At 43.4% G+C, this 13789-nt stretch overlaps 1 protein-coding gene across 2 annotated transcripts in view; it reads left to right on the top strand.

The window, feature by feature from the left end:
* The window catches only part of gpsm1b (G protein signaling modulator 1b), a 248555-nt gene that overhangs the window by 137836 nt on the left and 96930 nt on the right, over window positions 1-13789 (top strand). Inside the window, exon 10 of one of the 2 annotated variants that reach the window (XM_041194228.1) lies at window positions 8566-8601. The exons of the other annotated variant lie outside the window; for it this stretch is intronic. Coding sequence (XP_041050162.1) covers window positions 8566-8601 — 36 coding nt within the window. The remainder of the gene's footprint in view (window positions 1-8565; window positions 8602-13789) is intronic. 2 annotated transcript variants of the gene reach the window in all.

The raw sequence follows: 13789 nt of genomic DNA, 5'->3' as shown, positions 1-13789 counted from the left end.
TTGTGATTGATGACTGACTAAATACAATGAGCCCCGTAAACACTGTAAAACAATACAGAGTCCACTGAGCCCATTTTGCCTGTGCCAGCTCTTACTCCCCATGTTCCTTCCCCATAGCCCAGCAAATATTTCCTTTTAATTAGTTATCCAAGTCCCTTTTGAAAGTTGCTCATGCATATGCGTCCATTATCCTTTCAGGCAGTGCATTGCAATTGAGATCATAACAATTCAATGTTTTATTAAAAAAAAAATTCTCTTCATCTACCCTCTGGCTCTTCTGCCAATTACCTTAAATCTATGTCCTCTGGTTACCGACAACCCTCCCAGTACAAACAGTTTCTACTTAATTTTCTCTTGCGTTACCACAGTGACTACATTTCAAAAGTTCTTAAAAGCAAAATACTGAGGATGCTGGAAATCTAGAACAAAAACAAAAATACCTCAGACCTGCTGAGTTTTTCCAGGTATTTTTGTTTTTGTTTCAAAAGTTCTTCATTGGCAGTAAAGTGCTTTAGGATGTCAGATGATCATTGTGTGAATTCAAGACTTTTCTTTTACTTATCAAATTCCTTCATAATTTTGAACACCTTTATCAAACCTCCTCCCTGTTCCAAGAGAATAATCCCAGCTTCTCTAGACCCTTCTCATCCCAGGTAATACTCTGGTACATCTCCTCCTTTTCCTCTTCAAAAACATCTGGGCCAGGATTTTACCGTTAGTGTGGAAGTCACAACGTTGGGTAGAAATGCACAAGGTTCGCACGGGTGGGCGGCAGGACCCACCCTTGGATTTTACATGCTGCAAGCAAGTAGGTGGTCCACTGTAAAATGGCTTCTAATTGGGCCTTTAGTTATGGAAATTGTCTGCCTGCCTCCTTGGAGTGGGCGACTTGTCCGCTCCTGGTGACACTCTCGGTAAAATACCCCAAGCTGGGAATGCATTGGGGAGCCAATCCAGCACAGCTCCCTGGATTTTAGCAGACCCCCTCCCCTGCCTTCTAGCCCTTTGCCCGGGGTGGGTGGGGGGTGGGGGGGGGGGGGTGATGGGGGGGCGCTGGTAAAATTTAGGCCTTGATGTCCAGCTGTTTTGAATTCATCACCCTCTGGATGGTGAGGCTGGGTTATTCCAACCTGGTTGACCTGCAGGATAAATTTTGAGTTGAACATATAAAGTTACAGAATCACTTATTGACTGAGAAATGAAAGGTGATCCTGAAGGGAGTTTCCAATGCTGGCAATTGCTTTGTAAATTTGCTTCTCCACAACCAAAGGTCTGTACCATTGACTTGACTGTACCCGCTAATAGACTTTGCACTTTTTGTCTGGTTTTCTGCTCTTTTCTGACACTGGAAAGTACAAGGGGAGATTGAAGCAGCATCTGTCTTCAGCACAGTCAACTTTTCATATGTTTAAATTAGTAACTCCAATCCTGTGGTTATGAACTGTGGGGACATATAATTGTTCTGCTATTAGTGGTAACGTTAATTAATCACGGTAATTACATCTAAATTACATGTGCAGAATTGGGTTAATTAGAAACCAATTCAGTTGCTGACAAACCAAGGCACTCTCTGTAATGGTGAGGATGTAAGTGTTATAAGGAATAGCTTGGTCTGTATAGTTGGAGTTCATTTTAGCTGCGTGCCACAGGTTAATTGTACTAGTGATATTTTGCCCACCAAGCATGAAGTCCTGCCTTTAAATTTGGACTTGAATCATCAGACAAGGTATACAGGGGCCACTGTTGCAGGCAGCAAACAATACTCAATCTGTCATAAGAGGACGAAATAGCAAAGCAGCGTGGCAAATTCTGGTGAGCAACAGATATTCTGTTCCCATGTAAATTCTTCCCCCATTGCATGTTCCGATGACACCACGATTGTGATTGAGGAAACAACGACGACTTAAATTTATATAGTACCTTTTATGTAGCAAAGCGTTCCGTAGCCCTCCACAGGAGCAGTATCAAACAAAATGTTACAGAGCCACATAAGGAATTATTCGGGCAGATGGCAAAATGTTTGGTTAAAGAGGTAGGTTTTAAGGAGTGTTTTTAAAGGAGGAGAGGGAGAGACGGAAAGGTTCAGGAAGGGAATCCCAGAGCTTAGAGCCCAGACAGTTGAAGGCAGGAGTGCCAGTGGCAAAGCGATGAAAATTGAGGATGCACACGGGGCCAGGATTAGAGGAGCACAGAGATCTCCAGAGGGTTGTAGGGCTAGATGCAGTTGCAGGGATGGGGAGGGCCAAGTTGATGGAGCAGTTTGAAAACAAGGATGAAAATTTGAAAATCTCGTCATTGCTGGAACAGGAGCAAATGCAAGTCAGTGAAGTGATTAAAGTAAATTTAAAAACCTGCCATAACTGTAATAAATATTTTAATTTTGTTTAGTAATTAGAGAGAGATTCCCCCTGCCCTTCTCACCAGAAGACTTAATTTTCTCCCTATTAAAAAAATAAATCCCATTCGCAAGGTCTAAAGTTAAAAATTGCGGACTACAGTTGGACCCTTCTAATTTCCTTGTTGATCATTTAAATTCGTCCCACAACATTTTGGCACTCTTAAATATAAGAAGGTAAGTAAAATGTAGCCACACTGTTATATGGCGCAAGTAACAGTCAGCGAATGAAACAGGACTGTGCTGAAGTGCAGATGTTCAGTATAGGAATATAATCTCGCTCCATGCATCAGAAATCAATCGCGCAAATAAGCAACCACTGATAGATCAGGCTTTTCACACACCTCCGGGTGCCCATAATGCTTTCCAACCAATATGTACCTTTCTTTCTTTGAACTGCAGTCATTGTTAGTAATGTATATGTTTAAAATGCACAGCAGGGCCCCAGAAACAACAGTGTAATAATGAAAAGTTTTAGTCGTGATCTTAGTTGAGAGATTTTATTTTAATTCTTTCATGGGATGTGGGCGTTACTGGCACTGCCAGCATTTGCTGCCCAGACCTTTGTTGCTCTTGAACAGAGTGGCTTGCTAGACCATTTCAGAATCAGGTTGCTGCAGTTAAGAGTCAACCTCATTGCTGTGGGTGTGGAATAACATATAGGCCAGACCAGGTAAGGATGGTAGATTCCCTTCCTTAAAGGGCATGATTGAACCAGATAGGTTTTTATGACAATCAATGATAGTTTCATGGTCACCATAACTAAGACTAGCTTTGAATTCCGATTTATTAATTGAATTTAACAAGGTGAGCTTTGAGCCTGTGTCCCCAGAGCATTAGCCTGGGCCTCTGGATTACTAGTCCAGTGACATTACCACTATGCCACTATCTCTTCCCTGATAAAAACAAAAAACTGCGGATGCTGGAAATCCAAAACAAAAACAGAATTACCTGGAAAAACTCAGCAGGTCTGGCAGCATCGGCGGAGAAGAAAAAAGTTGAAGTTTCGAGTCCTCATGACTGTTGAAGGGTCATGAGGACTCGAAACGTCAACTCTTTTTTTAATCTCTCCCCTGCTACTGGCCAGAACCTTGGTGGGGATGGGGGGGGGGGGAAGCTGCCTCTCCGCTCTTCTAAATCTTCTTTCAAACCTTCTTTTCCATCTGTCTGAGAATGTCTCACCCTAAGAAGGCACCTCTGACAGTGCTGCACTCATTCAGTGCGGCACTGGGAGGGTCGGCCTAGATTTTGTGCTTAAGTCTCTGGAGTGGGACTTGAACGCACAACCTTCTGGGTCAGGGGCAACTGCACTGTACATTGCGTCATGGCTGATACAAGTGGCTTGCTTTCGTGGAAGGTGCCATGAACTGTGGTTACACAAGTGACCGGGCATGTATAGCAGAGCCAGTCTCGACTGAAGGTTTTCGAACTGGAGCCCAAGGGCACGTGGGAATCTGACAGACCCAGAATGTCCTATGAATCCAGATTTCTGTGTCTTTGTTAGATTTGTATTTCTGCTATATTTGTTGAATAACAAATTTCCGTTGCTATATACAAATAAGGTGAAATAAAAGGCAGCTGATAACTTCGAGGTTGTCCACAAAAACCATCTGTTCTTTCATACCAGCCTCACAAAGTTGACAGTGCCCTCACCTCTAAATTAGAAGCTCGTAGGTTTAAGCTGCAGTAAAGTTTATCTTGACCGAGTAGAGTTGAGGGAGTGCTGCATTGGTACAGAAGCTATCTTTTGGATGAGACACTAACTCCAGGATCCTGTCTGTTATTCTCAGATGAATGTAAATAATCCCACGGTTGTATTTGGGGGAGAGAGAGCACGTGTGGGGGTTTTCTCCATGTTCTGGTCAATGTTTCTTCCTCAATTGGTGACAACACCACTACTATGCAGTGGCATAATGGCATTGTCACTGGACTAGAATTCCAGAGACCCAGGGTAATACTCTGGAGACACAGGTTCAAATCCCACCACAGCAGATGGTGAGATTTGAATTTAAAAGAAAATTCTGGAATTATATATTTGCTGATGACTTTGAAACCATTGCCGCCTGTTGTAAATACCCATCTGGTTCACTTTCTTTTAGGGAAGGAAATCTGCCAGCCTTACCTGGTCTGGCCAACATGTGACTTCATACCCGCAGCAATAAGGTTGACTCTTAAAAGAAATTAGGGATGGGCAATAAATGCTGGCCAAGTCAGCTATGCCTGCATCCCATGAATGAATAATAAAAAAAAACAATGCCTCCAGAAATAGATTATCAGGCTGTAGGTGCGCCTGCCGTTTGTGGGACCCTGCTGTGTGCAAATTGGCCTCTGCCTTTGTCTATGAAACAATGGCTGTGTACTTTCTAGCCTGTAAAGAACCCTTGCGCGCTCGCGCTCTGTGGCCCCTTTCTCCCTCACACGCTCTCTCGCGCGCCCCCTTTCTCTCTCTCTCGCGTGTGCTCTCTGTGCCCCTTTCTCGCCCGCTCTCCGCGCGCCCCCTTTCTCTCGCCCGCTCTCCGCGCGCCCCCTTTCTCTCGCCCGCTCTCCGCGCGCCCCCTTTCTCTCGCCCGCTCTCCGCGCGCCCCCTTTCTCTCGCCCGCTCTCCGCGCGCCCCCTTTCTCTCGCCCGCTCTCCGCGCGCCCCCTTTCTCTCGCCCGCTCTCCGCGCGCCCCCTTTCTCTCGCCCGCTCTCCGCGCGCCCCCTTTCCCTCGCCCGCTCTCCGCGCGCCCCCTTTCCCTCGCCCGCTCCCCGCGCGCCCCCTTTCCCTCGCCCGCTCCCCGCGCGCCCCCTTTCCCTCGCCCGCTCCCCGCGCGCCCCCCTTTCCCTCGCCCGCTCCCCGCGCGCCCCCCTTTCCCTCGCCCGCTCCCCGCGCGCCCCCCTTTCCCTCGCCCGCTCCCCGCGCACCCCCCTTTCCCTCGTCCGTGCCCCGCGCACCCCCCTTTCCCTCGCCTGCGCCCCCTCTTTCTTCCGCCCGCACCCCGCGTCCCCTTTCTCTTTCCCCCATTTGTTCTATAACTGATGCAGATGTTTAGTATGTGAGTTGGCTACAATTCTATTGATCAGATCAACTATTCAAATTCAAATCAATTTGAAGGTAATTAATTTGTTTATGAACTCAGTTGAAGTTATTGGAGATCAATTTTCAGCGCAGCTCTGCAATGCCTTTGGAAATGACAGGCTCATTTAATCCTTTTACCCTCTCCTGCCTCGTTGAGTGAAAACAGAAGCTCATCAAGTGGCTACAGCTACTGCTTGGTTTTATTTGATTGTGCGACAGCAATATTACCAGCATTACCAACACTGCGCAGTGCAGTATTATCAATCCCATTACAATCCAAGCATTTTGTGTGTCACAGCTAGGTTCCTTCATATCCTGTAATAAACTTCTTTGTGCATTAGTGTAGCTCAATTCACTGTCGGGTCAGTAGGTGTGGTCTTAAGTTTCATGCCAAGAATTGAAATTCATAATCTCAAATGATGCGCAATGCGTTATACAGAGATTCCTGCAGTGGGTGAAGTTGTAATCCGGCCAAAGGGCTTTTTCAGTAATATTGTTTAAATTTCCTCATAGTTTACCTCTTGCAGTCCTAATGTCCTTCTGGTGAATCAGTGCTGCACCCCTTCCTAGGCCTTCCTGAGGTGCAATGCCCAGAACAGAACACAGTATTCCAAATGGGGTCTAACCAGAACTTTCATTAACTGTAACATAACTTCCACACCTTTTGTAACCCAGTCCCCTTGAGATAAATGCTAACATTCCGTTCACCTTCAAATGACCTCTTCACTGTTTTTGCTATTGTATCCTCAATATGTAGGTAAAGTACCTAACTGCACTGAAATAGACACTGCAAGCTTAAGGAAACTACATATCATGCCTAACAGCTACCAGATTGAGAATTTTTCAGTACCTCTGTGAGATTTGTAATAAAATGACCCATTTTTCTTATTCTCGCTTTTAACCAGGTTTCTGCACCTTGAGGTGTGGCTCGTATTTAATGAGCTTAATGGGGTGCTTTAGATCAACCAGTGAATCCAATTGGGAGTTCAGTATTTTATTGTTTCATAGTTTGCCATGGTGAGATTTGAACTCTTGATCTTGGGGTTACAAGCCCAGTACCATGACCGTTTGGCTATTTAGGCCAAGTGTAATTGGGAGTTCAGGAGGAACTTTTTTTTTTTTACCTGGGATGGGCTAAGTATGTAGAACCTGCCACCACAAGGAGTAGTTGAGGCATTAGCTTGGATGCATTTAAAGGAAAGATATGTGGGAGAAAGGAATATAAATAATAAAGGTTATGCTGATAGGGTGAGTTGAGGAGTGGTGGGAAGAGGCTCATATGAAGTACAGATCACCACACGTTTCTATGCTGTACTGTGTAATTCCACATAATACATTTGCATGCTGACAGTAAACATTTGTTTCTTTACACACTAGCAAATATATACAAATGAAAAAATTCAAATTATATGTATGAATAGCAAGCCCTGTGTTTAATTTTGTTATCAAACCTACTGTTAAATATGATTAATAAGTGGAATAATCCAACTAGGATAATGGAGGAAAATCTCTGGAATTATTCAAGGGGCAGTTGAATGCCACACCATCCTTGACCCTCAACATCAAATTTAAAGCTGGCCTAAACACATTATTGATGGACCCCTCTCTTTATTTCTTAAGCTCTAATTTAAAGGACTTCCTTCGCTAATATTGGAATTTTTTCCCACCTGTTCAAGCAAAATATAGGCCCAAATCTTCAGGTCTCTGGATTGTAAGTGGCTGGATGTATGATCGGAGATACACCTCGGGACCCTTTGGATGTCCTGACGTGCTGACCTAAGTGGGAATTGCCTGGGAAGTTTTAACATTCGATGGGCAATTCCCCTATTCCCTGGGATGCTCCATGGATGTCTCCAGCTCTGAGTTAGAGTTGGAGACTTTTGGACAGTTCTATGGTACTTGCCTGCAGAGTTACCCAGGAAATGTTAAACAGATTCAAACTGAGTCTAAATCCTGGATAACTCTAGAACTGATGCCCCAATTGCACAGATGGACCCCTCTCCTGACTTCTCCCTCCTCCCCCCCCCAAAGACCCAACTTCCACCTGCCACCCCACTCCTTCACTAACATTCACAGTGGACCTTTAAACTTACCATACAGCAGGTCGAGCCATAGAAAGGGCAAGTGTCCTGTCTTCCCCCCTCCCCCCACCCCAACTCTATTCTGCTGCAACAGAGCTCCATGACTCTACACTCTGCATTTCTGGGAAAGATGAGCTCTGAACATTTTGGAAGAAATGCAGGCCAGTGTCAAGTTGGCGGAATGTTCAAGCGGAGCGGCAATCCGACAATAATTGCCGCTCCTCAGAAGATCCAGGCCATTGCTTTTCCTGAGTCCTGCTTGCATGCCTAATTCTCTTTTTTACAAATTACTCCACCAACTTCCACTGGCCCCTATTTACCCCCAGGCTGTCCCCTGCATTGTCATCTAATTCCGTGCCCTTCTAATTCTAGTCTCTCGAACATCCCTATTGCATCGTCAGTTGCAGTAACGTTGGCCTTTGCTGTATTCTCTGGCACTCTTTCTACCTTTCAAATGCCTCCTCAGAATCTATCTATCTTTTACTATCTCCAGCAACTCTTTCACTTATGCTTGCCATCCATTTCTACTTTGTACAATTAATTCTTTAAAAGTGTCATATAAATACAAGTTGTTGTTACGGGAGACCATAGATTTCTATGGAAGAAAAAGCTAGATAAACCGAATAGCCCTCATTGCCTCTGCTTCATTTTTGGCAACTAGACGAACTGTAATTAAGTTTCCTTTACTTTCTCTGTACAGCCTTTCCATTGCTACTCAAAACTGTTTGAGCCTCAGTGTCTTCACAGCTGCCATATCAATGCATTTGTCTCCACCTGATCTCGGTATGAAGAAAAACAAGGGTGTTGAAATGTTATCGTTGTTTACGATGATCATAGGGGTGGCAGGTGAAAGATTGTGGTGCACGTATTCATGAACAATCAAACAATTGTGTCACAGGCAATAACCTTTTGTTACTTTTTCTCCCTCATTCTCATTTACAGAGATGCACACTAACTTTTGCTATTCTCATCCTTTTCCACATGGGATGAGCTGAGTATTAACCGGTGATATTTTCTGATTTTTTTTTTAGATTGAAAGAGGGTCACATTTAAATTGGAGAGAGAAGGTTAGTACTGAAAATAACAGGGCATTCATCACAGTGCAATGGCATTCTTACATTTGAAATTCAACTAATCAGAGGCAAGTCACTTCTCTGCTAGTTGCAGAAAGGAAATAACTTGCATTTATGTAGCGTCTTTCAAAACCTCAAGACTTTCCAAAGCACTCTGCAGCCAATTAAGTATTTTTGAAGTGTTAATCACTTTGTAACATAAGGAAATGCAGTGGCCAATTTGCGCAAATCAAGATTCCACAAACAGCAATAACCAGATAACTGGTGCTTAATGATGTTGATTGAGGGATAAATATGAGTCAGGACACTGGGGTAAACTCTCCCACTGTTCTTCAGATAGTGCTGTGGGATCTTTGATCATCTGAGAAGATTGGCAGTGTCTCGATTTAATGTCTCATCTGAAAGATGGCACCTGTGACAGTGCAGCACTCCCTCAGTGCTGCATGGAAGTGTGCTCAGGTCTCTTTGGTGTGGCTTCAACCCACAAATTTCTGAGTCTGACGGGAGAGTGCTACTAACTGAGGCATGACTAGAAGAATCATCTAAGAAAACTGAGCTTGGACAGTGCTAACATAATTCCTGTGAATGCATGACCACTGTGCAGATATGCTTCTCATTTTAACATTGTGGTCAACCTGACTCCCCTGGTGTAAGATCATAATAATGCATTCTTTTAGAAAAACAGGAAATGATTCCATTAAAATTTCTTTGTTTGCAGCCTGTTTATTTCAGTGTGCGAAACCTTGAAACTTTTTTGCTTGGCTGCTGCGATATCTTTAAGGGACTGGTTTCTGTGCAGTACCTCTGCAATCACTGCGCAGCCATACCACACATGCAGCTTCAAGGGAACATTGATAACGGATGCTCTTCTCCGGCAGGAGTCCAACATTGTTCACCAGGTGTTAACATTCAATTGTTAATAAACTTCCTTCTATAGTTCACAATGGCACACTTCAAGTGAGCACAAAAATCTTGATGGTAGTGTGTATGGAACAGGCTTTGTTGCTAACCAGCAAGGGTGATCGATCAGTACTGTACACAGGTTGGCTTTCAATTTTTGGTTCTACCTTCTGAGCCCTCCGTGTATTGAGAACCATGTTCCTTTACTCACCTTACTTTTCCTACACTGAAGGCACATGTCATAGATCAGCCACTGCACTGCTCAACGTTACAAAGTGATTAACATTTCAAAAATATTTCATTGGCTGTAAAGCGCTTTGGGAGATCTTGAGATTGTGAGAGGTGCTATATAAAGGCAAGTTATTTCTTTTGTGCAACTAGCAGAGAAGTGAAAACAGAATTACCTGGAAAAACTCAGCAGGTCTGGCAGCATCGGCGGAGAAGAAAAGAGTTGACGTTTCGAGTCCTCATGACCCTTCGACAGAAGGTTCTGTCGAAGGGTCATGAGGACTCGAAACGTCAACTCTTTTCTTCTCCGCCGATGCTGCCAGACCTGCTGAGTTTTTCCAGGTAATTCTGTTTTTGTTTTGGATTTCCAGCATCCGCAGTTTTTTTGTTTTTAGCAGAGAAGTGACTTGCCTCTAATTAGGTGGATTCCAAACGCAAAGGCGCCAGAATGCCAACGCATTGTGATGAATGCTCTGTTACTTTCAGTACTAATCTTCTCTCCAATTTAAATGCGCCCCTATCTTTCAATGTTCAAAAATCAGAAACTATCACCAGTTAACAGTGAGCTTATCCCGTTTGGAAACAGATGAGAATAACAAAAGGTAGTGTGTGCGGCTGTGTGTATGAGAATGAGAGAGAAAGAGTTTCTGAATTTTTTGAGCATAGCCTATTCATGTTATCCAGTTGTTGTGCATTACTCAAAAATACTTTTCTCAAAACAAGCCCTTGTGACTTAACTATTCTTGAATCCTTTGGAGAGTAGTTCTATTAACTGTTACTTTTCTATAATATAGCTAATATCCTCCTGCCTATGCTTGTTACGCTAGCCGCTGAAGTCGTACTTCAATCAGCCACGGTTGATTGTTTGACCTGTCACTATTTCCTTGCACAAGTATTTCTCGTAGAATATACTCAGATGCAAGGACTTTTGATTAATAATCGTAATCTCTCCAAGATGTCCAATGTACAGCTCTCCACGATGCCCAACACCAACTGGAGATTTTTTTTTTCCCTCCATCTCTGTCCGCCCAGTGCTGTACCTGTCTCTGGCTGCTCCTCCTTACTTGCTGAAGGCCAGCTCTGGAGCAACCTCCAAGCCTGTGCTTGGCCAAGGGTGGTGCTTGATGGCCTGAGGAGAAAAATAGCTTGCCTTAAAAATGCTTGTTTTAAGCCAATATCTTTGGAACAGTGTCTGGCGCAACTGGGAGGAGCTGCACTTTGTTAAATAGTGAAGGGTGGGACAGTGGCAAGCTATTCAGGAATTAATTTATCACTGCCGAGTCTTCCTTAGGAGCCTCATTATATCCTTAATTGCCCATATATTCCTCTCTCAGGGGGAAACCTGATTCGTTTGTGGTATTAATTTTCAGTCAAATTAACTTTGATTTGTCATTTTTCACACCATTTTCAATTATGTTAGATAAAACCTTCCCAAGAGTACAGATGTTCAAAAATGAAACCTTTTTTCTTTCAAAAAAAAATTTTGTGAATGATATAGTGACTGGATTTGGCATTATGGCAGGGCTGGTGTAAAGATAAATCCTGAATCTTTGGAGGATGATGATCGCGTCTGTGTTATCAAAACAAACCTCTAATTTGTCGGGTAATTTACTGTGCATTCTGGTTAAGTGTTCAGCTCAGTTTCTACCATACATTATGCACTGGAGAAGCAACAGCAACAACTTGCATTTAAGTAGTATTTTTAACGTAATCAAATATCCCCAAGCACATCAGAGAGTGGAATTGACACCAAACAGGAGGAGTGGGGGAAATGAGTGAATGTACACGTGCTAGAGGTAGGTTTTGAGCAGGCTTTTGAAAGTGGGGACAGATTTGGTAAAGGTGGGGAGGGGAAATTCCAGGATGGGGACAAAGAGTAAGAATAGTTATTTTAGGCTGGTTCGTAGGATAAAGGGGGTTGAAAAAGGTAGGGTAGAGCAAGGTCACTGGAGATTGATGAACAAGAATGGTGGATTTTGAAGCCAGTCAGCTGTGGTTCATGGAGTTTCATTTTGACATGGCTGGTTGCTGAATAGTAATTAGCTCAAGATTGGACGTTGGCGGCTGAGTTTTGGCTAAATGAGAAATTGAAGGTGGCCAAAAAAAAAACCTTATAAGCTAGAGGAGACCGAAGGAGTCTGGGAGTAGGAACTACTTTGCACACAGGCTGTCCATGTTGAAGCAAATCAGTATGGAAACAACATAAGAAAGAATTATTGATGGCATTCTCACCTCTAAGTCATGGGTTCAAGCACCAAACCAAGGACTGGAGCATGTAACCTTGGCTGATATGTCCACTGCAGTACCAAAGGAGTGCTGCACTGTCTAGGTGCTGTCTTTCATATTGGACATTAAACCAGGGCCCTGCTTGCCCACTTCGGTGGATGCAGAAGATCCTGTGGCACTGTTTGGAAGAAAATCCCTGTGTCCTAACCAATGATTATTGCTCAGCCAACACTATTTGGTCACTATCTCATTACTGTTTCTGGGAGCTTGCTGTGTGCAAGTTGCTGCCTCATTTTCCAACATTACTTCTCCATCGTCTGTAAAGTACATCAGCATGTCTCGAGGTTGTGAAAAATGCTGTATAAATTTAAGTCATTTCTATGTAAAATTCTTTGGGAAATGCAAGAGATGCAGTAAGGTACTATATAAATCCAAGTCCTTTCATTTGAGTTAGAAAAGTTTGAATTCTTTTAAATTGGTATCAAAATATGATGGTCATAAGTCCCGAGAAACAACCTGGAGGGTACAGTAAGCAACCAGGCATCTCTTAGAGGGCAATTAAAATTTATCAGATGTATAAAAGAGTGGATGCTTAAAAGATGTTTATAACCTATAATTCAACTGACTGATCCTTATGGTGCGAAAAGCTCAAGTGGTTTTAAAAACATCAGCAGATACTTAATTATAGTGTTTTTTTTACTTTCTTCCCAGGATCCGTGATGTACAAATGCATAAAATAAATTATTTTCAGCTGCATTAAAATTCAGATCTCCCATTGAGCCACTCTGCACAGCAACTTTAGTTCTGCTGTAGACAAGTAGAATGAATACTGATTGACTATCACCTACTTGAGGCTCATGCAAAAAAATAGACTTGCATTTATATAGAGTTTTTCAACACCACTGGATGCCTCAAAGTGCTTTGCAGCCAGTGAAGTACTTTTTGAAGTGTAGTCTGTTGTAATGTAGGAAATGCGGCAACTTGTGATGTTGGGAAATGTGAGATTCACTGGGTAAGTGTGATCACACTGTTATTGCAGATAATTTATGGCAGTACACGTAATGCAAACATTGAGAACAATTAAGGTTTGATAGAGCAGGGAGTTAGAGAAATTGTGGAGAATGTGTATAATGCCCAAAGGCTAAGAGAATTATCACCCACCCTCACTCAGGCCATGTCAAAAAGCAAAGAGCCAGAAGCCTCATTAGCATCCGTGAATGTAACAGGCAAGTTAACTTTTTGGGTGCAGAACCTTCTTCAAAAGAAGCTTCCATGACAGCAGCTTTTCTCCCGACAGATAGGGAGGAAGCATACAAAATTCTTACACAGTAGATGCAGGAAGGATGTTTCCCCTGTTTGAGGTCTAGAACCAGGGGTCACTGTCTCAGAAGAAGTAGCTGGCCATTTAGGGCTGAGATAAAGAGGAATTTCTTCACTCAGAGGTGGGTGAGTCTTTGGGATTCTCTACCCTAGAGAGCTGTGGAGGCTCAGTCACTAAGTTTATTCAAGACAGAGATCGTTAGACTTCTGGATGTTAAAAGACATCAAGGGATATAGAGAGAGTGCTTTTTTAAAAAATTCATTCATGGGATGTGGGCGCCTCTGGCTAGGCCAGTATTTATTGCCCATCCCTAATTGCTCTTGAGAAGGTGGTGGTGAGCCACCTCTTGGAACTGCTGCAGTCCATGTGGGGTAGGTACGTCCAAAGTGCTGTTAGGGAGGGAGTTCTAGGATTTTGACCCAGCAACAGTGAAGCAACGGTGACTTATTTCCAAATCAGGATGGTGGGAAAATGGAAGTTGAGGTAGAAGATCAGCCATGATCTAAT

The sequence above is a fragment of the Carcharodon carcharias genome, chromosome 8 (genome assembly GCF_017639515.1).
Source record: "Carcharodon carcharias isolate sCarCar2 chromosome 8, sCarCar2.pri, whole genome shotgun sequence".
NCBI lineage: Eukaryota > Metazoa > Chordata > Chondrichthyes > Lamniformes > Lamnidae > Carcharodon > Carcharodon carcharias.
Note: the sequence above shows the minus strand (reverse complement) of the source record. Positions and strands in the feature narration are given on the sequence as shown.